Consider the following 23,212-nt stretch of genomic DNA (forward strand, 5'->3'; position numbering starts at 1 on the left):
GGCAATTTTCATTTCTATGTTCCTCTGGAGGTAAGCGCCGATGAGGTGGCAGGTGTACATATGACGCGCAGGGTTGCTCGTCATTTGGTGGCACGCCTGCGCCAGCCAATATCCTAGGTGCACCTTTACACCTTTCCCCATGCACCATGTGAAGTAGAGGTCGGTAGTGGTGAGAGCTGAATTCTCGGTACCCATCAAGTTATAACTGACAAACGTCTGAGCAAAGCGGAGAATCCGGTCTTCAATGTGGGAGGCCTTGGAGTAGCTGGACTTAAACGTCCCGGACTTGGGGTGCGTGATCAGTTCCCATGCCGTCTGCACCTTGAAACCAGGTGTGTTCTTCGGCACTCCAACCATTCTCTCATTCCACGCCCCCTCTTCATCCTCGGCTTGGGTAAACAACCCCATCCGCAGAGACCACTCCCGAATGCTCATCTCATACTCTTCATTAAAAAGTCTGAACGTAATAGAATCCGCGTCGAGATCAGTGGTATTCTTCAAACGAAAGGTGGAGAAAAACTCCCTTGCTAGATCCACTGGCACCCTCTCCTGACTGTGCTGTAACAGCCACTCAAATCCTATCGATTGGATACAGGCGCGGAATTCCTTATCACATGCAATCATTTTAAGCTCCCTCGAGCTGTACTGCTTCCCTGACTTGGCCATCTTCCCGGCGCTACATCTCTCCTTGTACACTGCGATCCTCTTTTGGTCGTCGAACTGCCTCATCTCCTCTAACAACTCTTTAGTCAGCCAGACTTTTGGACGTCCTGGAATTGGTTCTTCTTCAGCTTCCTCAGAGTCATAGATGGGTTCAGAGATGGGCTCGTCTTGTTCCTCGACAGAGGGTTCCTCGGTTATAGGGGAAAGGGTCTCCTCGACCTCCTGGACGGAGGGCGCTTTCCTAGACCGGGTAGATGAGGTCGCAGTCGCCTTTCCTTTCCTCGCCCTTTCCTTGGTGAAGCGGCGCTCCTCTACCTCTGCTACGTCAGGAACTAAGTCATCGACTTCATCGAAGAGGCTCCTCCTGGTGCGCCTCCTTTCTGCCCTCTCATCAACCTTCGGTTCATCTTCATCCTGGTCGCCTACCAGGTCCACAATCAATTTCAGCCCTCCCTCAGGCTCCGGTGTTCCAGTCGTGAGTAGATCTGTATCTTCCAATAGCTTTTCTGGGGTGTCCCCCTCACCAACCAACATCGGGGTTGCCCCTTCAATATAAATGGGGTTCTCCCCCCTGACATCTCCTGGGGTTGCCCCCTCTTCCACGAACTCAGGGGTCGCACCCCTGAAATCAACTGGGGTCTCATCCCCAGTTTCCATAGGGGTTTCCCCCTCAGCAAATCTCTCTAAAATAGGGGCTTCCCCCTCAGCCACACTATCCAGATTAGGGGTTACCCCCTCCACAATTTCATCTAACACAAGGGTTTCCCACTCACGAACTTCATCAGAAACAGGGGTTTCCCCCTCACAAACTTCCCTACCTTCAAGATTAGGGTTCTCAGGTTCTTGTTTTTCTGTCTCCACCATGGTCTCGTCATTCGTTGGTTCGTCACTCTCCGGCAGTTTCTGTGCTGCCTCCCCTTCCTCCGCCTTTTGTGAAGCGGTTTCTGCATGTTGAGATGTAGAATCTTGCGGTCCTTATTCATGAAGGTTCGCCGGTTGTGCAGCCGAGTCTGCCGGAATCGACAGTGGTGGTACGACCGGCGCAGACGGCATTTGGCTAGCGGCGAATAGGGCATACACTTCTTTTGCTTTCTCGACTCTCCCCAATCTCTGCGTCAATTCCGCCAACAAGGCCGGGTCGTACACCGTTCTTTGGGTAGAATCCATCGGTGCAGATCTGAAAAATGAGAGAAAAAAACTGGTCGAATTTGGTTAGGGTTTAGTTTCTAGAGAGAGAGCGAAGGTAGAGAGAAGGGAGAGCAAATCAGATTTCGTCAATTTTGGGATTATTGGAGAGAGAAGGACGACGGTTGCTTTTCTGATGAAAAGATGGTGCGGTTGCAGGCATGATGTAAGCAACCGTACAACTTCCATAATTATCGGCCAGATTTTGAATTTCAAAATATCTTTTTCCCTCCTTGACTCCTTCCTCCAGGCTTCCCTTGACTTCTCCCCTCAGGTTCTTCTCTAGCTGATTCCCTCGACCATGTCCTACATAACAAAAAAAATGAAGGTTCCACACTCCTAGGTCAAGGTTAGAGTATAAAAATATCGGTTCCCTCCGGAGTCTGGTGCTTCGAAAATATTTTTGGATTTTCTAAGTTTGAAAAGCAATTAAACTATTTACACTCTTTTTGTATTCCCGAGATTCCCTGGTTCAGTTTGTATTTTCAAAATTGTTAACTTACTCCTTGACCCAGGAATTCATCGGGAATATCCCTCGTCCGTTTAGGCGATAGTAGGGAGTGCATGTAGTGGAACTTCGTCCACAACACACAACTCAGAATTATCCCTATAGAATTTCACTCTATGACCATTGACAAGGAAAGGAACAGATTTCGGAGCACTTCCCTGGATCTCCACTGCTCCATTTGCTCGGATGTCGATGATGGTATATGGGCCGATCCATTTAGACTTCAGTTTTCCTGGCATTAGCTTGAGCCGAGACTGAAAAAGGAGCACTTTCTGTCCCACATGAAGTTCCTTGACCTGGAGGTTTTTATCGTGCCATAACTTCGTTCTTTCTTTGTATCACATGGCAGATTCAAACGACTCCAGCCGAAGTTCCTCCAACTCTTGCAATTGCAACTTCCTCTCTTCTTCGATGCTATCGGCTTCATGTTCATTTCCTTCACTGCCCAGTACGCCTTGTGCTCAATACCAACAGGTAAGTGACACATCTTGCCAAACACAAGTCTGTAAGGCGACATTCCAATAGGCGTTTTAAAAGCAGTTCTGTAAGCCCACAATGCGTCCCCGAGTCTCTTGCTCCAGTCCTTCCTTGAAGGATTAACTGTTTTCTCCAATATCGCCTTGATCTCGCGATTAGAAATCTCTGCCTGGCCATTAGACTGAGGATGGTAAGGAGTCGACACTCTATGGTGAACACCATATTTCTTCATCAAAGCCTCGATGGTGCGATTACAGAAATGAGTCCCTTGATCCGAGACGATGGCCCGAGGAACTCCATGTCTGTTGAAAATATTGGCCTTCAAGAATTTTGCCACCTCTTTCGATTCGCATGTTATGGTGGCCTTAGCTTCTATCCACTTAGACACATAATCCACTACAACCAATATATATGTATTCCCACAAGACGATGGGAATGGTCCCATAAAGTCCATTCCCCACACATCAAAAATTTCGTACACGATCACCGGGACCTGAGGCATCTCGTCTCTCCTTGAAATTCCCCCCGTCTGCTGGCACCTCTCACAACATTGGCAGAATTCAAAAGCATCCCTATTTAGCGTCGGCCAATAAAAACCGCTATCCAATACTTTCCTAGCTGTCTTCCTTGGTCCAAAGTGGCCTTCACATGCTAACGTGTGGCAATGAATTAACACATCTCTTTGTTCCCATTCTGGAATGCAGCGTCTAATCACTTGATCTGAGCACATTTTCCACAAGTAAGGATCGTCCCAAAAGTAATATTTAGCTTCACTTCTAATCTTCATCCTCTGGGCTCGGGAAACTTCGTCTGAATTTGGCATCTCTCCCGTGACCAAGTAGTTGGCTAGATCAGCAAACCACGGTTCTGCATTCAGTGTGCGCTTCCCCTTATCCGATTCCCCTAGACCGGTCAGAGCCAAAACTGCTTCCCAGTTAGGTGGTCTAGGAAATTTCTCCAGAATATACAAATGCTCCTCGGGAAAGCCATCGGGTATGGCCTCTTCTGTTTCCCCCTGATGTATTCTGCTCAAGTGATCAGCTACTCTATTCTCAGTTCCTCTTTTGTCTCTTACTTCCCAATCAAACTCCTGCAAGAGTAACACCAAACGGATTAATCTCGGCTTAGATTCTTTCTTAGCCAGCAAGTACTTAATCGCCGCGTGATCCGTGAACACTACCACCCTTGACCCAAGGAGATAGGGTCGGAATTTTTCAAACGCGTATACGACAGCTAACATTTCCTTCTCCGTGGTGTCATAATTTTTCTGAGCCTGATTCAGCGTCTTGGAAGCATAGAAGATCACACAACTTTTTCCATCAATTTTCTGTCCTAGGACAGCTCCCACAGCAAAATCGCTCGCATCACACATTATCTCGAAAGGATGGCTCCAGTCTGGTGCCCTGATAATTGGTGCTGATACTAGCCTGTCCTTAAGCAACTGGAACGCCCTTTCGCATCCTTCGTCAAAGACGAATTCCACATCATTATGTAACAACCGAGTGAGTGGTTGCGCGATTTTTTCAAAATCTTTGATAAACCTCCTATAGAACCCTGCATGGCCTAGGAAGCCTCTCACCTCTTTTTGGTTCGTAGGGTATGGTAATTTTGATATCACATCCACCTTTGCTTTGTCCACCTGAATACCCCTCTCAGAAACCACGGAGTGTATCATTAAGGCAAGAGGCAGGGAAAGAGGCCATCTCCCAGGTACCAACCTCTCTAAATGTCTTTAAATCTTTTGATTTGGAACGTTCGAGGGGTGGCTAACAAACCCACTCGTAACGTCATTAAAAGACTGATTGTAACTCATAATGTTGCTTTCCTGGCCATCATTGAACCTCTCACGACCCCGGACCCAGACTTCTACTCGCGTGCCTTGGGGCTGACTTTTGTCGGAAGCAACACCAATGGAAAAATATGGATCTTCTCGCACCGAGACTCGTTGTTTGAAATCGAAGCAGACACGGAGCAAGTTTTACATGGGAAACTCACGGTGGGATGGCTCCCACGACCTGCCTTCATCTCCATGATTTACGGCAAATGTACGAGGGAAGGCAGATTCCCACTTTGGGAGAAACTAAGGGAGTTGGTCGAACCTATGGAAGGGGTTCCATGGCTGGTAGGAGGAGACTTCAACACCATTCTTCACCCATCGGAAAGAGAAGGGAGTGAGACGAACAGACAACGAGAGATGATTGATCTGGCAGAGACCATTGAGGATTGTAGGCTTACTGACCCTGGATTCGACGGTCCGAGGTTCACCTGGGCTAAGAATAATCTATTTGAACGACTGGATCGCATGTTGGTAGGAGAAACCTGGTCTACCTACTTTGCAATATCTCGAGTCACCCATCTTCCCAGAATCTGCTCGGATCGCGGGCCGATCCTCATGAGATGCAAACTTTCCGATGAGCCTCGACGTGGGGGGAGCCACTTCCGCTTCCAGAATATGTGGATCAGACACCAGGGCTTCCAACAACTCGTCCGGGAATCTTGGAGTGAAGAGACAGAGGCTTCGGGACTTCTTCAACTAGTGACTAAATTGAAACGACTTAAAGCCGTTCTCAAGAGGTGGAACAGAGAATCATTTGGGAACCTGTTTTCCAATCTCCAAAGGGGAGAAGAAGGCATCGCGGAGGCTCAAGCGAAGTTCGAAGAAGATCCCTCTGGCTATAACCGAGCTCAACTAATAGGCTGATTGCGGAGTACATCCTTTTGCTCAAGATGGAAGAAGATTATTGGAAACAAAAAGCAGCGGTTAGATGGCTTGCGGAAGGGGACAGAAACACAAAGTTCTATCAGAGTTGGGTTAAACAAAAGAGGATCAGGTTGATTTCTTCCGGGAACTCCTCGCCCCCCCGGAGCTCCACCTCAATGAACCGGACCTCCAGTTAATCAAGAGACTCCCGGAAGCTACTGACCGAAACGCGCTTGTCGCCCCACCAGACCACAAGGAAGTTAAGGAGGCAGTGTTTAGCATCGCGGGCGATAGCACTCCTGGGCCAGACGGTTTTACGGCCATCTTCTTCCACACATGCTGGGATACGGTGGGTCAGGACGTCACCGAAGCAGTGGCTCAATTCTTCAATGGTGCATTTCTCCCACGGAGCGTCACAGCCACAACGATTGTGCTCATCCCCAAGAAACCGAACCCGGAAGCATGGTCAGATTATAGACCGATCAGCTTGTGCAATGTTACAAACAAGATTATCCCCAAGATCCTCACGGCTCGGTTGACCCCCCTCCTCCCGTTGATTATTGCACCTAACCAAAGTGGTTTTATCAAGGGTAGACTTCTTAGTGATAATGTCCTTTTGGCTCAAGAAATGTTCCATGAGCTGCCCCGAGGTAACCCCTCGCCAAACCTTGCACTTAAACTCGATATGGCGAAGGCCTACAATAGAGTGCAATGGCCGTTTCTCCTTAAGATTCTCGAACAGATGGGCTTTCCGAGTGGCTGGACTAGCATGAAAAATCGGTGCATCGGCTCTTGTTGGTTCTCGGTTTTGGTTAATGGCTCACCTTCCAGGTTCTTCAAAGCCACGAGGGGACTTAGACAAAGGGATCCCATCTCACAGGCCCTCTTTGTCATCGCGGCCGATTACCTCTCAAGATCCCTGGACAAGCTGATCCTCGGAGACAAGGATATGGTATTTAAATCATCGCGGATGAGCCCAGATGTAAGTCATTTAGCATATGCGGATGACATACTCATATTCACCCAGGCCGCCGACACCTCTCTCCAGCGGCTGAAATCCTGCCTTGATGAATACATGGCGGTCTCGGGTCAACAAATCAACCTCCAGAAGAGCAACTTCTACATTGCCGCAGGCTTCTCCGATTGGGCAGCAAGGATCCAGGCTTCCGGGGGATTTGCTCGGGGTTCCTTCCCCTTCCTTTACCTTGGTGTCCCTATATATCGAGGTATTAAGCGGTCCGACATGTTCTTATTTCTCCAAGATAAGATTGCAAAAAGAATTAGCGGCTGGGGCCACCGGCATCTCTCCTTCGGGGGTCGACTCACCTTGATCAAAAGTACTCTTGAAGCCATACCCATCCATGTATTCCAAGCAATCGAAACAATGGCTGGGGTGCTAAAACAACTTGAACAAATGTTGGTTAGATTCTTCTTGGGTTCATCGGCTGATCTCAAGAGAACCCACTGGATCAAATGGGATCAAGTTTGCCTTCCCACTGCGGAAGGCGGACTCGGGATCCGCAGACTTAAGGAGGTTCTCCAAGCTTTCAGCGCTAAATTGTGGTGGCGGCTTTGGGAAAAGAACTCATTGTGGGCTAACTATATGCTCCAGAAATATTGCTTCAAAGAGTCACCGCTCTCCCCTCGCCTCCCGAACAACTGCAGCCCGACATGGAGAAGGCTCGTACGGGCGTTGGCCAAAGCTCACCCATACGTCCGATGGATCCTAGGAGACGGCTCATGTCTTTTCTGGGATGATATTTGGCTGGAAGACACTCCTCTTCGGGACCTCAGCCTCGATGATAGGGGGTCGCCTCTAACCCAAGTGGCGGAATTCTGGGCGAATGGAAACTGGTGTGCGGACAAACTCCAGATCCACCACCACCAAGCTGGTTTGCCCCAGGGGATCATAGCGCAAATATTAAAAACCCCAATTCTCCAAGATGCTAAGGACATCCCAAGATGGACCCTCTCTCAAAGAGGAAATTTCACCATCACCTCGGCGTGCATCGAGACCGAAGGCTTGAAATCCAGGGGCTTAAGGATATCTAGCATAAGGGGATCACCAACTCAATGTCTATCTTCGTCTGGAGGCTGCTCTCCAACCGTGTGCCGGTTGATGCTAAGCTTCAGCGGAGGAAAATATCCTTAGCATCGAAATGTCTTTGCTGTGTGGACTCCCCAAATACGGAGACACTCTCACATTTATTCATTATTGGGGAAGGTGCGGTGGAAGTTTGGAGGAATTTTGATTCCTGGTTTGATGGACAAAACCATCCGCTTCGGCAGACAGATTCCATCCCGACGAGACTGGAGGTCTGGTATAACAGAGTGAAGCAAACGGCAAAAATGCATCTCGCAAGGATCCTCCCCTGCCTCATATTTTGGTTCTTATGGTCCGAGAGGAACAACTGCCGGCATAACGAGACTAGATTCCAAGGTAGGAATGTTATATGGAAGGTACAGATGCACATCCAGAACCTCATGACAAAGGGCATCCTCGGTGTCAAAAACTGGAGGGGATGTAATCCGAATGCGCTTTGTAGGGCGCGGGTGGAAGATAGGCGCACCCATATTCGGCCAAGGATAATTAAATGGATCATGCCGGTGCCTCCCTGGATCAAAATCAACTTTAAAGGCTCCTTCACTCCATCAACAAGAAAAGTGGCGGGAGGGGGACTTGTTCGAGATGCCTTGGGAAGAATAGTCATAGCCTTTTGCCTCTCCCTCCGGGCTGCATCACCCCTTGACGCCGACATGCAGACAATTGCTCATGGAATCGAACTAGCACAACAATTCAGCGCTAAAATCTGGATCGAAACGGACTCGGCCTACTCTATCACTCTTCTACAAGGAGGAGACATGGGGCCTGCGACGATTAGACATACCATGGCTCGTATCCGAAACTCGAGTAGAGGCCTTGATCTACAATTTTCCTTCATCCACAATGAGGGGAATAAACCAGTTGGGGAGCTGATGAAACAGGGCCTCATCTCCTCACGAAACGTAATGTTGTATGAGACCGATTGCCCCAGCCTTGTCCGGGCTTTGGTAAGAATGGAACGTATCGGCGTCCCGAACCTGCGATGCGATCAGGACGAGACCGACTAAACTGTCCCCCATTCCCTCGAACCTTTAGGAATCTGGTAGACGTGGAAGTAGTGGCTTAAGATAACGTTTTGTATAGTCCCCTTGGCTCCGGTCCGGAGAGTAGTATTAGGTCCGGCACCCCTTGCCACCGGACCGCCTATTACTCTTCGTCTTTGTTTCCGTTCTCTCCATCGGTGCAGCCTTGAAATGTACCCTTGTGTTTGCTATATAGGGATGAGGGTCCCACGAAACCTCCACCGAAAAGGTGCTTAAAAAAAAAAAAAAAAAAAAAAAACTAGCATATCTTAACTGACAACATACAGAGTTTCCAAAATCCAGGATCAAAATCTCAATACTACATCTCAAAATATGCAACAGCATATCAACTAGCATATCTTAAATGACAACATATCAACTAGTATAGTGTCAACACAACAGCATATAAACTAACATTCAAATATGTCAACTAGCATATGACAGCATAAAGAATTTCCAAAATCTAGAATCAAAATCTAAAAACTACATCTCAAAATATGCTGCACCAATACACCAACACCAACATCTCACACATCGTACCATGGACTCTCAACCCTATCCAAAACTCCTTCCTCCGGCCACAAACACCATAGCAGGGGCTTTTGACTATTTTGTATATCAACAAAAAGTATAGCTACATAGAATATTTAACAGGTAACATACACCATGTCAACAGATTTGCATTTATTTCAATAGAACATCAATTCAAATATCAACAAATTTGCATTTATATAAACAAGAAATGATCATCATAGCAACATAGAGTATACATGATATCACAATAAATTCTACATAGAATGTCAACAAATCTACATTTATGTCAACGGAGTATAATTCACTAACAAAGTATAAAAAAAGTCATGTTAATGAAAATCAAACCAAAATACCTTCAACATTCGTCGACGTCGACTCTGAATATGATGAAGAATCCATCAGATAACACCTTAGGCTTTGATTATGAACTGAACTCGAAGCTAAAGATGAGAAAGCAAAAAAAAAACTAATTAGGAACAAATTTGACTGGGCATCAACAAATAAAGCATAAAAACTCAATTAAAGTCGATAAAATCAACCTAAAAACTTCAGATTCAACCAAACTCCATCGAATTAGTCGTCTGTTGTTCGAAAATTCATCAATTTTCGGATGAACGACGATTTTGAATGCCAATTTTGAAAATTCATCAACCTGAAGAAGTCGCTTCAACCACCGCCAATTTTGAATGCCGATTCTCTTCGATCGGTGCTTCAGCCGATTCAACTACAATCGGCGCTTCAGTCGATTCTCTTCGATTTTGCTCTTCAATCATCATTGTAGATAGTTGTGTTTGAAGGTCTACGGTTTGAATTTTGAAGATTTGCGAAATCGAATGCAGAATTGTATGAAGATCAGCAGATTTTGCAGCGAAAGTTTTAGAGAGGATTTTAGAAAATGATTTCAAATACAATTTTATTTTTTTTCCACAATATTATTAATGAAATGACAATTATACACCCGTATTGACATAATGTGATAGTTGTTGACATTTCATTAATCTTGTGGATTAGTGGCTGATATTGCATCTCATTTCTCAATTAAGTTAAATAATCTCAACCTAACAGGACCATATATATATACACTACAAAAATTTCGCTTTTTAGCGGCGGATAAATCCGTTACTAAATAGCAAAAATCCGCTGCTAAAATTGGTTACTAGCGGATCAGCAACAGAATGGATCCGCTGCTAAATACTTCGCTGCCAAAATATTGTAGCGGTAAACATCCGCTACTAAAATTTAGCAGCGTACAATTTCCGCTGCTAAAGTGTTCCGGCGAACAGAAAATACTAGACCACCGGTGAACAAAATTCCGGCAATATTTCATATTCAATTCACATAAAAAGGCTTCAGCCATTTTACTCATTATATTTTTTTAATATTCTTAATCATCTAGATCTTGTAACTTTTAATTGTATTGTTGAATGGCCCAAAGGGCCCTAACTTTTCGACTTGTTTCTTCGGAGACCCTTAACAGAAAAAAATTCCACCACCGGTATCTAACAAAATATATAATCACAAACCTTGTTTTTTTGGACCATAACACCCCCAGGGCTTGGAAGGGCAAAATTGACCTTTTACGACGCAGTCCCTGCATCTCACCTGCTGCATGTACTGTGGATGACGCGAATCCTAATGGATGTGACAGAAACATCAAGTCTTTTGTCCTCTCTTTCCTCAGAATGTATACGGATGCTTCCCCCTCCCTAAACTCTATCATGTACCTGCATTGTTATTTTATAAATTAAACACTTGCTTTTTGTTTCTCTTTCCTATTTCCCTTCAATTCACTTTCACTCTATATAATTTGAGGTATCACTATTCTTTTCTAAATAAAACTTATATTAGTATAATTCAATAGAATTTTTCCAAAATATAGTATATATAATTGCCCAAGTAAAATATAATTTGTATGTGCATTCTATGTTCAATAATAACGAGTAATATATGTAAAGAAGTATATCTCCAATTTTATAAATTTTTTATACTTTGCTACACTTAATAAATCCCTTCTACAGATTTCAATAAAAAAAGTATTAGCTCAACTGATTAAATTATTATACCCAATTTATATTCCCCAAATAAGCCCAATATGGTCATCTTCTTCCCGACGCCTCCTTTCCCCAATTCACTGAACAAACCCAAATCTCCATTTCTGTCGGCATATCTATTCAAATCACCTTCTCACCTCAAGTCACCTTCGAATCGTCGAAGGTTCACCACCGTCACTCACTTCATCATAGATTTTCTTCTTCCTCCCCCTCCTGGATCCGCCACTGCCTCCAAAACGGAACCGAAGTTTTGTTGGAGCGTCCTCCTCCCATTCGTCACGGTGCAAAAAGAGGCCGCCACCGCCACCGCCAACACCACCGTCTTCGTCACTATCACCTCTGGCATCACGAAGGAATGAAAGGAATGAAATCATTAGAGAGGGAGAGATAATATAGTATAAGAAAGATGAAAGAAAATAGGAGAATGGAAAAATAGACTCTATAATTTTTGACATCTCTTACACAGCAAAGTAAGTAGGTGTGCAGAATAGGTGTGCAGAATAATGCAGGTTTGGTTCATAAAGAGACTAAATTGCCCTTCAGCCCATTTGGGCATTTTCGTCCGAAAAATGGCAAAAAACACAAGGTTTGTGATTATATATTTTGTTAGATACCTTTGATGAGATTTTTTTTGTTAGAGGTCTCCAGTGAAACAAGCCGAAAAGTTAGGGCCCTTTGGTGCAGTTCACTCTAATTAAAATTAGATGGCAGATGCTTAGTGATGAGAGGCTAATTTCATGCATCGGTTAGGGCCCTTTGATGCAGTTCACTCTAATTAAAATTAGATGGCAGATGCCTAGTGATAAGACTAATTTCATGCATCGGTTATATGGTAAAAAGCGTTACAATTTGTTGGGTCTAACATGTTTCCTAAGCCAGGTGTGTGGTAAAATCGCTAGATCGAGGGAATGCTGAAGGAAACGGTCTAGCAAAGGAATGCAGTGAAGTGAGCAGAATTCAAAAGAAAAGAAGGCGTGACGGAGGGAGTCAGTGGGTGAGGGCAACAAAGTCTATCTATACCTCGCTGGACCCCACTCCAACGCCTATAAATAGAAGAGCATGCAACGCACAACGATATCACTTTTCACTCTCTTTTAGCTCACACACATAACACACACTTGGAAATGAGAGATCTGGGGTAGTTCGGGTTACGAAGGGTTCATTTCTTTAGAAGGTCTCAGTTGCAACACCGTCCGCGTGTGGACGAAGATACAATCTCTTTAAATTTTCAGTTGTTTTGCACTTTTGCGGTCGAACTTCACTTTCGGGAGTCGACTTGGCTGTTGATGTTACTTGTTATCTTTTTGCTTCTGTTGGTTTGCGTTTAGTTGTGATATTTTGAGTTGATTTACGTAGATCTTGCTGCTGAGAGTTTATTTTAACAAGTATTATGTCGATCTCTGTTTTATTTTGATGTTGTGGTACTCGATCTGGGAATTTGGTGATAGATCTGTGGTTTATTGACTGATTGGAGGTTGTTGTTTAAATCTAAAGTGATGAAGTGTTTCTGTTGGGAGGAGTTTGTGTCGGACGCTTGGATCCGGAGTAGATTTAGCGTCTGAGGTTGGATCCGAAGTAAGAAAAAGAAGTTGTTAGATGGACTTGAGTTTTCTGCTTGTTTCCTGCTTTACTTCGTCTAGCATCTGTAGATCCGTTCAATTCTTCATTGTTATGCATCAATTTGATTTAGATTTAGTTTGCTCTGCTCTGATTTCGTTCAAGTTGTTTTTCTTATGAGTTTTTTTTACGCAATTTGGTTGAAGAAGATGATGTCGCTGTTAGTTAGTACCCGAGTTAGTTATTCTGCCAGCTTTTCGTCCGTACCCTACTTTTTCAGTCATAGTCCCCACAGTCAGTTTGTTTCCTAGGTCTAGGTAATTAGAGTAGTTTTCTTAGATCTGGTGATTGAGCAGTTAATTTTCTTGCAACATTCTCTTGTTATTTCGCCTAAGTCTAGCTATTAGCGTAGGAGTTTTAAGATTCCCCAGTCAAGTTTAATTTGTTTCCTCAACCCAAGAAAAATGCGTGGCAGCAGCCAACACCAAAAACAAGTCCAAATCCTTGAACATGATTATTACGCATCCTTCTTTGTGGGATCGATCCCTACTTCCCTATACTAGGTTTAGTAAAGTGGTTGAGGGTTTTTGAAAGAAGTGCTTTGTGTGTCCGACGACCAGGATTCCCTACGACCAACGAGTTCCTAGACCGCGTGATCTAGTGGATTTGCTGGACCAAGGGAACCTGTTTATTTCCTTCTGTGCGCACCGTGAACACATACTCGTACTTTCACTTAGCAAAGTGAATGAACATACAAAGAACTCAAAAATACAAAGAACTTAAAAGTAAGCGTAACCTAAAATGCTAACTATTCTCGACTAGTACTGGATAGAGCAGCAGCGCCATAGTGTAAGGCCGGCGTTGGTAGAGTGGCGATCTGGCTCAGGGGTGCGCAAATGGTTCAACAATCAAGTGCAGATCGACACTGGTTGTAACAGATCTGAAGATTATAGCAGATCTGAAAATTACACATGAATGAAAAATTAATGAAAATGGGATCAGATTTGAAATAAATCTAGTGGAAATTAGAGAAATCTGAAAAACTACCATGAAATACGCCGGAGAACGAATTGGTGAGTATTTTGCAGCCAAGAAGGAGAGGACAGATAGTGAAACTGGTCCCCGGCGGCAGCAGCTTCACCTTGTCCCCGTCGCCGAATACTCCGAGGCATTTGCAGCACTCGCCGTCGGAGAGTGGGGCGGCGACGTGATTGAGAGGGGAGAGTGGAGGCGGCTGGTAGAGATTTTGGGGGGAGAAAATAAGTTATTTTTGAGATGGAATATTTTAGGGTCTGAAGATATCACTTTATATTCAACTAAAATGGGCTATTGAAATAAAAACCGCTCTTTTTATATTTTCCTTGTTAGAAAAATTAATTTTAACAACAAATATATTTACCAGCGGATAGTACGTTGCTAATATGCGGCTAATACCAGCAGAACTGGAGTCCGCTAGTAAATTTCATTGCTAAAATGAGTCTTTTTTGTAGTGATATATACCTATAGGGATTTGATCAAGGCAGTATATATAATATTTATGTTATATTATTATTATTATTATTATTATTATTATTATTATTATTATTATTATTATTATATAACCCTTACTCCCTCCGTCCCGGCTAAGATGACACATTCCTTAGTCGGCACGGGATTTTAGGAGTAATTGGTTAATGTGTTTAATTGGAGAGAGAAAAGGTGGGTGGAAGTATTAAAATAGAGAGAGAAAGAAAGGTGAATATTTTAATAGGGGTGAGGAAAAGTGGTTGAGTGTATTAATTGGAGAGAGAAAGTTTCCAAAAAAGGAAATGTGTCATCTTAGTTGGGACAAACTAAAAAGGAAAACGTGTCATCTTAAGCGGGACGGAGGGAGTATTATATAGCATGTTGGATCCTTCATTTTCAGTGTCATCTACAAGTAATGTCTTTTGTCAAATTCACCAACAAGGTTTCAGAAATGAAGATAATGTTGCTCATGATTTTATAATTTGTTTTTGATTTGACTGTCAAAATTTTATAAATTATAATATTAGAATGACTGTATGAAGTTTAATTGTTTAATACTTTTTTAAGTAGTTGAACAATAGAATTATTTTTTTAATATTCTATGTATAATATATTATTTTTCTGGTATAATAAACGTATGTCGTATCGAAGTTCGATATACCGCAAAAGTACGGTATATCGAAAACACGGTATGGTAACGGTATAAAAAACTACCATACCGAATTTCCGGCATACCGAACTTCGGTATACCGAAAAATTCGGTACGGTATCGGTATGGAGTTTTGTCATACCGTAACTTTCGGTACGGTATACGGTATGCCACTCAAAGTACGGTAAACAGTACCGAACCACCCCTAGTACAAAGTACTAATAAAATAAGTATAATCTGTAGTGTACTCTCTATCTAATTAAATTAATCCACAAACTAGAAAATAAAATTAAAATTTTATTAAAATAAATAAAGAGTATTATTCCCTCCGTCCACAAAAGTTAGATGAGTTTTATCATTTTGGATAGTCCACTAAAATTAGACTAATTTATAGATATAGAAAATTTTAAATATTTTATATTACTAATAATATAGATCCCACAATCCACTGATGCTATTTCTATCTTACTTTTTTCCGTCTCGTATTTCATCAACTGCACATTAAAATCCGTGTTATACAATACTATATTTAATTTTTGTAGACAAAGATAGTAGTATAATTTTATTTAAAGAGATGTATCTAAAAACAAATTATTGTGTGCCCGGCAAGTGTCATGAAGTTAAGACTTTATTCTCCTTTTTTTTCAATTTCAATTTCAATTTCAATTTCAGATGCTATGTGTTATATTAAAAAAATTCAATATCCATGATTTAATATGTTTCATATGTAGATATATTTTCAAACCCATCGGTGCTTTCGCCTTTCACTATATATTATGAGTTCCATACTAATTGGTTCTATGGATCCCTCTCTTTAATCTTCGAGGAGGTATTATAGAGAATTACAAAACTACTCAACATAAAATGAATATATATAAAAATCTACTAAAGATAAGCATAAAGGAAAAAAAGCTAAATATAAAAAACCCTAAATATAAGAATGGAAAATTCTCTTAGGAAAATTGCGGAAAACCTCAAATCGACTCCGCTTTCACGACTGCCAGAATGGGGAAAAGCCCCATGTCTCGAACACGGCTTTAAAGCAAAAACTGAACTATGCGTACGCGTTCGTGAAATTAGTGACTAAAGACACATTCTTGAATGTCGGGGCTAAAGCCACGCTCTTCAAACTCGGTTTTAAATTTGAGTTTCAGCTTCACAGGACTACCGAATCCAGAAATTTTAAAAAGGCTCCCATTTTAGGAGCCTATATCTATATTCTCCTAAAGGAAAGGAAAAATCTGTATATACACATTATCTTACAAATACGAAATCATCACCTAAATAAATACACTACACACATATCTTACAAATACGAAACGTCAACAAATCGACACGTGATGATTGTTGAAAGGAAAACTAAAATGTCAACAATCATCACCTAAATAAATACACACATATCTTACAAATATGAAATCAGTCTTAAGTTGGAGTAGTTTATATGAGGAATAGATTTCTCACCAAATCATTTAAACAGATCCTTCACGACTCATGTCCAACAGCATCTTCCATCTCAGCATCACTCATATCTTGCTCTTCATCTTCGTAGTCATCGTCATCTCCTTCTCCTTCTCCTCCCCCTCCTCCTAAAAGCCACTCCTCAAACTCGTCCACATCGTCATAGTCCTGCAAATGAGCATCCTCCATGTTATCCCACTGTTCTGTCCCTAGTTCCTCACCCTGTGTAGTAACGTGTATATACGGCCTGCTTCTTGCCAGAGCCTCAACGGCATCCCTGTTCATGGATCCTGTCACCCCCAACCATCTCAATCTAGGGAAATACGGCTTCTTTAACCACCGGAATGCAAGTTGAGTGATGCCCCCGCAGTTATAGATATCCAACAACCTCAAGCTACTTCCACACCAAGTGTTCTCATCAACCTGCATCGAGGCTAGTGCCATGACAGAAGTGTCACCAATGAGGGGGCATTGTCTCATCCGCAGCTCGGATATTAGGATGCGGCTTCTTGCTAGTAACAGGACAGCAGCGTCAGAGATATTTGGAAGATTTGATAGATCCAATTCTCTTAATTCTGGGTTAGACTTCCCATCAAAAAGGGAAGAGATGCATCTGTCAGTGAGTCTCTTGCATCCTCTCACAGACAACGAAACCAGGTGATTCATCACACCTTTGCTTAAGTAGGATAAACCTGCATCAGTTAAATCACAGCCGTCGAGAAGTAGAGTCTTCAACTTGGGAAGCATACTGATAGCTCGAAGAGCTTCATCTCCAAGGTTTCTACAATCTCGCAAGTCGAGAGTGGAGAGATCTGCATTGGATGCCAAACGTGTGACGGCCAAGTTCGTTAAGAGATTACACCACCGTAGGCTAACGTGTGTCATAGAACATGACGTTGCAGCTATGTCATGAAAGACCAGGTCAGTAAGATGAGTACCATGGAACACCCTGAGAACATATAATTTGGAGCATGAATGCAGAAGTGTTTTATAACCTGTATCCGTCACTTGGCAAAAGCCACCAAGACAAATGCTTTCCATGGCCGAACATTTATCAGCCATAAGAAGGATACCGAGATCATTGACTCGCTTGAAGAATGTAGGAGCAATCTCTTGACTTCTCACCAAACAGAGGTGCTTCAGCTTACCATGTGCATTAATTTGTTGAAGGCCGTTGTTAGTGAGATCAAATGCCATTCTCGGTTCCATTATGGGTATATCTCGAAGATCTAGATGAGTCAAGGAGACGAGGCACTTAGATATTGTGCTCACCATGGTGTCAGTAATATAGTCCACAGAAAGGCATAACTTCTGTAAATTAGGCAATACAGATGGCCATGGATGCGACGATGTCTGATGGAGTCCCACAGCAGGGTTAAGCAGTTCCGTCATCATTACTGAGGAAATATACTCGATCTCAAGAGAAATGAGTTTTGGCGAGGCCAGAGCCCACACACGAGCAAAACTATGGCGCAGAAATACGGAGACATCAAACATCAGGATCAATGTCTACAAAAGCAATATATCAAGGTCAGAATATCAGCATACCCGACGAACAGATATGTACAAAAACAACCACACAAAAAACAGCAAGCCAGTTGAGCCTGGATGCATAATTCACGTTAATTAGGGTTTCCAGTCAGTTTATCATCATATTCGACAGCTGCTTCGGAAATCTAGAAGTTTACCAAGGTAACTATAGATTACAAATAAATGAACCATAGATCACCTATAAGATTAGCTCTACATAACAGCTCGGGAAGCAATAAATGCTATAATAAGTTCCCCAGTCAACGACAGAAAGAAACCATTAAGAGTGCATTAAACATCATGCTATGTTTTGCATATGCACATCAAGGAGACAGAAGCTACTTCGGATGATTCCACATAAACATCTAAACATAATCTAATGAAACTAAGATGAATCTATTTGCAGTTACAAAATAAAAATTTAACTTAACCAACAACAACACAAAATTCATCAAAACCAAAACCATTATATATCCATACCATTTTCCCACAATTATCCCGATCAAATCAATAACAATATATACCCTTACTTCCAATTGAGTGCAACCACTAAGCATTTCCTCTAGATGCAATACATCAACTGATCTTCCCCTCTTCTCTGCCACGGAACTTAAATACAGAAACCTGAAATTTACATTAATTCAGACACAATGCAGCTTTCAATCCAACAAATATGAAAAAATCCCAAAAAAGAATTTCAAACAAATTTCACAAACGAAACAAATTTCGTCCAAACTATGGTCGGCAATTACAAACCTAAGATCCTTGCAAGTGCGCCCTAGCTCGGATAAAAGCCTGCCGCTGAAATCCGCGCAATTCCGGAGGCAGAGCTCCTGCAGCGAAGGGTGGAGGAGAGAATCCAAAGACGAATCATCGAGGCGAGTGCAGTCCACCTTCAAGCTACGCAAGTAGGGGTTGCAGTGCGGAAGCAGCGGCCTCAATAAATCAATTGAAGGCGCAATATCCTGAAAAAAAATCCCTAAATTGGTTTCAGCAAAAGTCAATGCCCGAATTGAAAACAAATCTAGTCACAGCTCACAGGCAGATGGAAATTGGGGAGGAATGAGAGTATTTCGGCAGCGCAGGAGCGGCAGGCCGTACACGTGGAGGCCAGTGAGAGGATGGAGGGGATGTCGAGCTTTGTCATGATCGTTGCTATTAGGGCTGAAGGGAGATGATCCAGGCCCAGAATTCCCGTGCGCGCTGAGCCAGGCGGAGCTGCCATTTCTCTCTATCTCTCTCTGCAGACGAAATGAGAGGCGTGGGGTCATGTTTTGTGCACTTTTTCACGGAAGTTTTTGTATTGAAATCGCTTGCTACCTACCCCTTCCTTGCATAAAAATAAGTGCAATTTTCTTTTTTTTTCGCTCTATAAAAATATATTTATTCTATTTTTTGAAAACTTATATCAAATTAAATAGACAAATACACTCCTCAAGAGCTAAGAATAGAACAGTAAAAATCAGGATTGAATTTGGGATTTATAAAATTTTTTAACTGAAAATATGATTTTGTAAAATGTTGAGTCTAAAAGTTGCAAATTGCATTTCTTGGTTATAATTTTTATGTTTCACTCAATTTGGAAATGAATGACATTTGAATGAAAAAAAAAGTAACGCCCACAAACAACAAAAAAAATTGAGTAGTAATAAATAGAATATTGATCAAACAAGATTAATAAAGCAAATCCTAATTCAGCCAAAAAACAAAATTAACTGACAAAATCCGATTATTCTTGAGTAGAGATTCCATACAAACAATTTAAACTATCATTGCTTGTAAGTTCCAAGCTCTTCTTACAAGGCCTGAACCAAGAACATGGCCAAGAATGATATAATTTCTGCATAAATGCAATTCTAAGCCATCGGGGGCATGTCAGACTAACCCATGGCTCCAGTGGCGGACCTATTCCCCCAAACATTTTGTGTATTAGGGTTCGTTTGGTTGCACTGACAGTGTTATATATGACAGCTTCATTGTGTATGATTTTACATGATAGTGTGCTGATATATGTATTTTACTTCGGTGTTTGGTTGCACCAACAGCAACGCCATGATAAATTATATGATGTTTGATTTGGAATGAAGAAATTACCGATAGTTAGATACATTGACAAATATAACCTTCTAAAAATAATGTAGTGACCTTTTTGTCCTTGCAAACCCTATTTCATTTTTTGCAGAATTAAAACACCCGCCTACATTGAATTTGCGCGCCTCTCCCATATTCCAATTCACCAATTGCAGCTGCTCTGCGTCGGGCAAAATTACCGGACGTACGCCGTTTCATCGTGACCTACACAGGTACGTTTTGTGTTGTTCTCCTTCCCGGATCACTCACTTCGGATTGTTGGAATTGGAATGAATCAGTGTAGGGTGTTTATGCTAGACATGGGTGAAATCGATGTATAGCTTACGATTTGGGAATTCATAATGCAATCGACAATAGAGTGGTAGTATAGTCCTAAATTTCATTTGTCTACGTTTAATAATGTTTTCATTAATGTGTTTCCTTAATTAGTGTCCTAAATGGTAGAATAGAAATGTTTTCAGTTCATTCACCAAGCTGAATATTTGTTCTTTGATTGATTATGCGTTTATTAATGTGTTTTCTGATTTAGGTTCCTAAAATCTTGAATTAAAATATTTTCAGTTCATTCACCAAACTGAATATGTGTTGTTTGATTGATTATTCGGTGCAGTATTCAACATTCCTCAAAAAGGATTCCATTTGTGTTCAATGGCATCCCAACAATGGGAGGTAGTGACGACGATGGTGTCCCTATACCAGATGGTAAGATTAGTTTACATCAGTTATATATGGTTCCTTTTATGGGCTGACTTTTGGTTGCAGGAAGCAAGGGCGTGGGCAGGTGCAAGTCCATGAAATCGGATCGTTCGAGGCGCAACTGGTCAGTTCGCGAGGAAGAGATCCTCATGGCAACATTGAAGTGGTTGAATGCGAATGGATGGAAGGCCGACAATGGATATCGGGCTGGGTATCTGACTCGTATTAGGGAGGCGATCAAGCTTGAATTCCCAAATACTGATATCTAACCTCCCCCCACATCTATTCGAAGATAACTACTTGGAAGCGAAACTATAACTCGCTCATGAACATGCTTAAACTTAGTGGTATTGGCTTTAGTTCGGATTACAAGATAGAATGTGACGATGAGCAGTGGGCACACATCGTTAAGGTTGGTGATAGTTTATTTTCCTTAGATATGCATCCCTCTTAAGCTGGAAATTAGCTATGTTGTTCCTTAAATGCAATTTATAGTTGATTGGCATTTGATAATTATATAATTGTTGTAATTACTACTTTGTACAAAAAGACTCACACGCAAGGTACATGAGGAACAAATCTTGGCCTCTAATAGAAGATTGGAAAGAGGTATTCGGTAAGGATCGTCCCGAGGGTGAGCGTGGTGTAGATACTGGGAAGGCAGTTGAAAAAATCTACGAAAATAAAGATGAATCTTCTGACTACGCTGATACATCCCATCCCTTGACATTCGAAGAGCTATTCCCCGACGAAGTCTTCCCACCTGGTGTTCTCCCAGAGATGATGGACGACAACTAGTCCGTTACTGAGGGGGCTGGTGCTGTGGCTGGTGTAGGTTCGGGGTCAGGGGCTGGTGATGTTTCAGGGTCGGGGGCAGCTGCTGTTTCTGAAGGGGTTGGCAGCGGAAGCGCTCACATAAATCAATTACATAATAATTCTGATCTATTTAACAGATTATTTAGATAAATTCTATTCGCGTAATTATCACATGTATCATGCTCATAACTCAAATAAAACATGCTTTAAATTAATTGAAACCTAAAACATGTTTTTCAAGCGCCTTCTCCACGTGAAGATCTTTAGTACAAAACCATGGATCTTCTGTCTGGTTCCCGGACTGTAAACTGATATCAGGGTGGGTTGATCTCACCAGTGTACTAGGACTTAAATAAAGAAGACAGAAATCCTTTCCCACGTAGGAGAAGAAAAATCGTCCCTCTTCTATGTAGAGAGGGGGACGAAAATTTTGGAAGAAAACAAGTGTGTTTTCTGTCTCCTTTATTCTCCTATTTATAATAAGTCACATATTGGGCCCAGACAGGGATCTATGGAAGGCTTTGGATATGGACTCCTCCAATTATCTTTTTACTAATTAAATTAAACCCAATTTAATATAAGCTTATAATTGGAATATTACGAGCAGCCACTACAGAAGTAATACTGCACTCCCCATCCAAATCCGAAATTATAAGTACTTCGGGTTTCCATTACTTGATATTTATTTCCCGCGCTTAAGATAGAAACATCCATTAATTAATTATCGTCGGCTATGGACTTAATTAATTAATATCTTATTTATTCCAAGAGAGGACTCAGTAAGAAAAACTTATTTATTATTCATAGAGTAATTAAACTCCAACTAGCTAGGTTCCGAATAATAAAACCTTATTTCAAGTTTCTCTTGAGGATGTTATCAAACGAGACTCACCTCGCGCACGATTCAACATAATAGCAATCCTAGCACCGCTAGATATTAATCACCACTACCCAATATACCAGGTGAAAGGTTGCAGGTTTTCTCTCGGTCAACGTATGTAATTGGGAGTGTATCCAACTGATCAGAAAGAGATTCCTGACCCAGCTGAGTCGTTGATACAACAACCGGGACCTGATTTCAAACAAGTTTCCTCAACCCACTTCTACTGATTAGTATAGTGGAGGTAAGGGTTGAATCCCACAAGGATGGACACGTTCGGATAACTGCGGTGACTTTCCTGGGTGTTTTTGGTTAGCTACCACGCTTGGGTTGAGAATTTACCTAGGCAAGAAATAAAGATGGTACTCTACTGAATAGTTGGCGTGAAAATAACAGGCATGTGGTTGTGTTCGTGAAAATAGGGGACAAAGTGTCTCAGAGGTATACGAAAAGTAGACAGTTACTAAGAGGGGAAATTTAGACAACAAGGTATATTTGGTGGCTGGTTGATTTTCTGACAAGTCTGGAAGGTACAACTGAAAAGTAGGGAACAAAAGTAAAAGTAACTTAAAAGTAAAGTGGTCCAAACTAAAGTTGATTTTGACGTTTTCTTCTTCACCAAGTATTAACAGAAATCATATGAACACAAACACCATAACTAAACTCAAATTCATAACTTCAAACTCAAGATCCATAGATTAAAATGCTCAAACTTAAAATGAACGGTGAAACTGCAGTTTACCTCTACTGACTAACATGCAAGGTGGTGATTATAATGCAGAAC

The 23,212-nt window shown here is 42.0% G+C and overlaps 3 protein-coding genes across 7 annotated transcripts; 2 read left to right on the plus strand and 1 right to left on the minus strand.

Annotated features, from left to right (window-relative positions):
• Positions 1-4,559: 4,559 nt before the first annotated feature.
• LOC125194937 (uncharacterized) lies at positions 4,560-5,534 on the plus strand. The gene has a single exon (XM_048093151.2). The coding sequence runs from the start codon at positions 4,560-4,562 to the stop codon at positions 5,532-5,534; it is 975 nt and encodes a 324-aa protein (XP_047949108.2).
• Positions 5,535-7,883: 2,349 nt separating this feature from the next.
• LOC148927582 (uncharacterized) lies at positions 7,884-8,645 on the plus strand. The gene has a single exon (XM_089056657.1). The coding sequence runs from the start codon at positions 7,884-7,886 to the stop codon at positions 8,643-8,645; it is 762 nt and encodes a 253-aa protein (XP_088912783.1).
• Positions 8,646-16,199: 7,554 nt separating this feature from the next.
• On the minus strand, positions 16,200-19,256 carry LOC125191850 (F-box/RNI-like superfamily protein). 5 transcript variants are annotated; one of them, XM_048089275.2, is made up of 5 exons: positions 18,985-19,256; positions 18,702-18,924; positions 18,470-18,569; positions 17,411-17,924; positions 16,200-17,317 (listed from the first exon to the last, which is right to left on the minus strand). In XM_048089275.2, exons 1-5 carry the CDS (start codon positions 19,214-19,216, stop codon positions 16,440-16,442), a joined length of 1,947 nt encoding a protein of 648 aa, XP_047945232.1. In that variant the 5' UTR covers positions 19,217-19,256; the 3' UTR covers positions 16,200-16,439. The 5 variants fall into 5 exon arrangements, with proteins under 5 accessions (XP_047945232.1, XP_047945228.1, XP_047945229.1 ...); XM_048089271.2 differs by having other exon boundaries at positions 16,200-17,924; positions 18,985-19,254; XM_048089272.2 differs by having other exon boundaries at positions 16,200-17,924; positions 18,476-18,569; positions 18,985-19,253.
• Positions 19,257-23,212: the final 3,956 nt, after the last annotated feature.

Source organism: Salvia hispanica, chromosome 4, assembly GCF_029641045.1.
Source record: "Salvia hispanica isolate PSC_SH4W2 chromosome 4, Shi_PSC_v1, whole genome shotgun sequence".
Lineage (NCBI taxonomy): Eukaryota > Viridiplantae > Streptophyta > Magnoliopsida > Lamiales > Lamiaceae > Salvia > Salvia hispanica.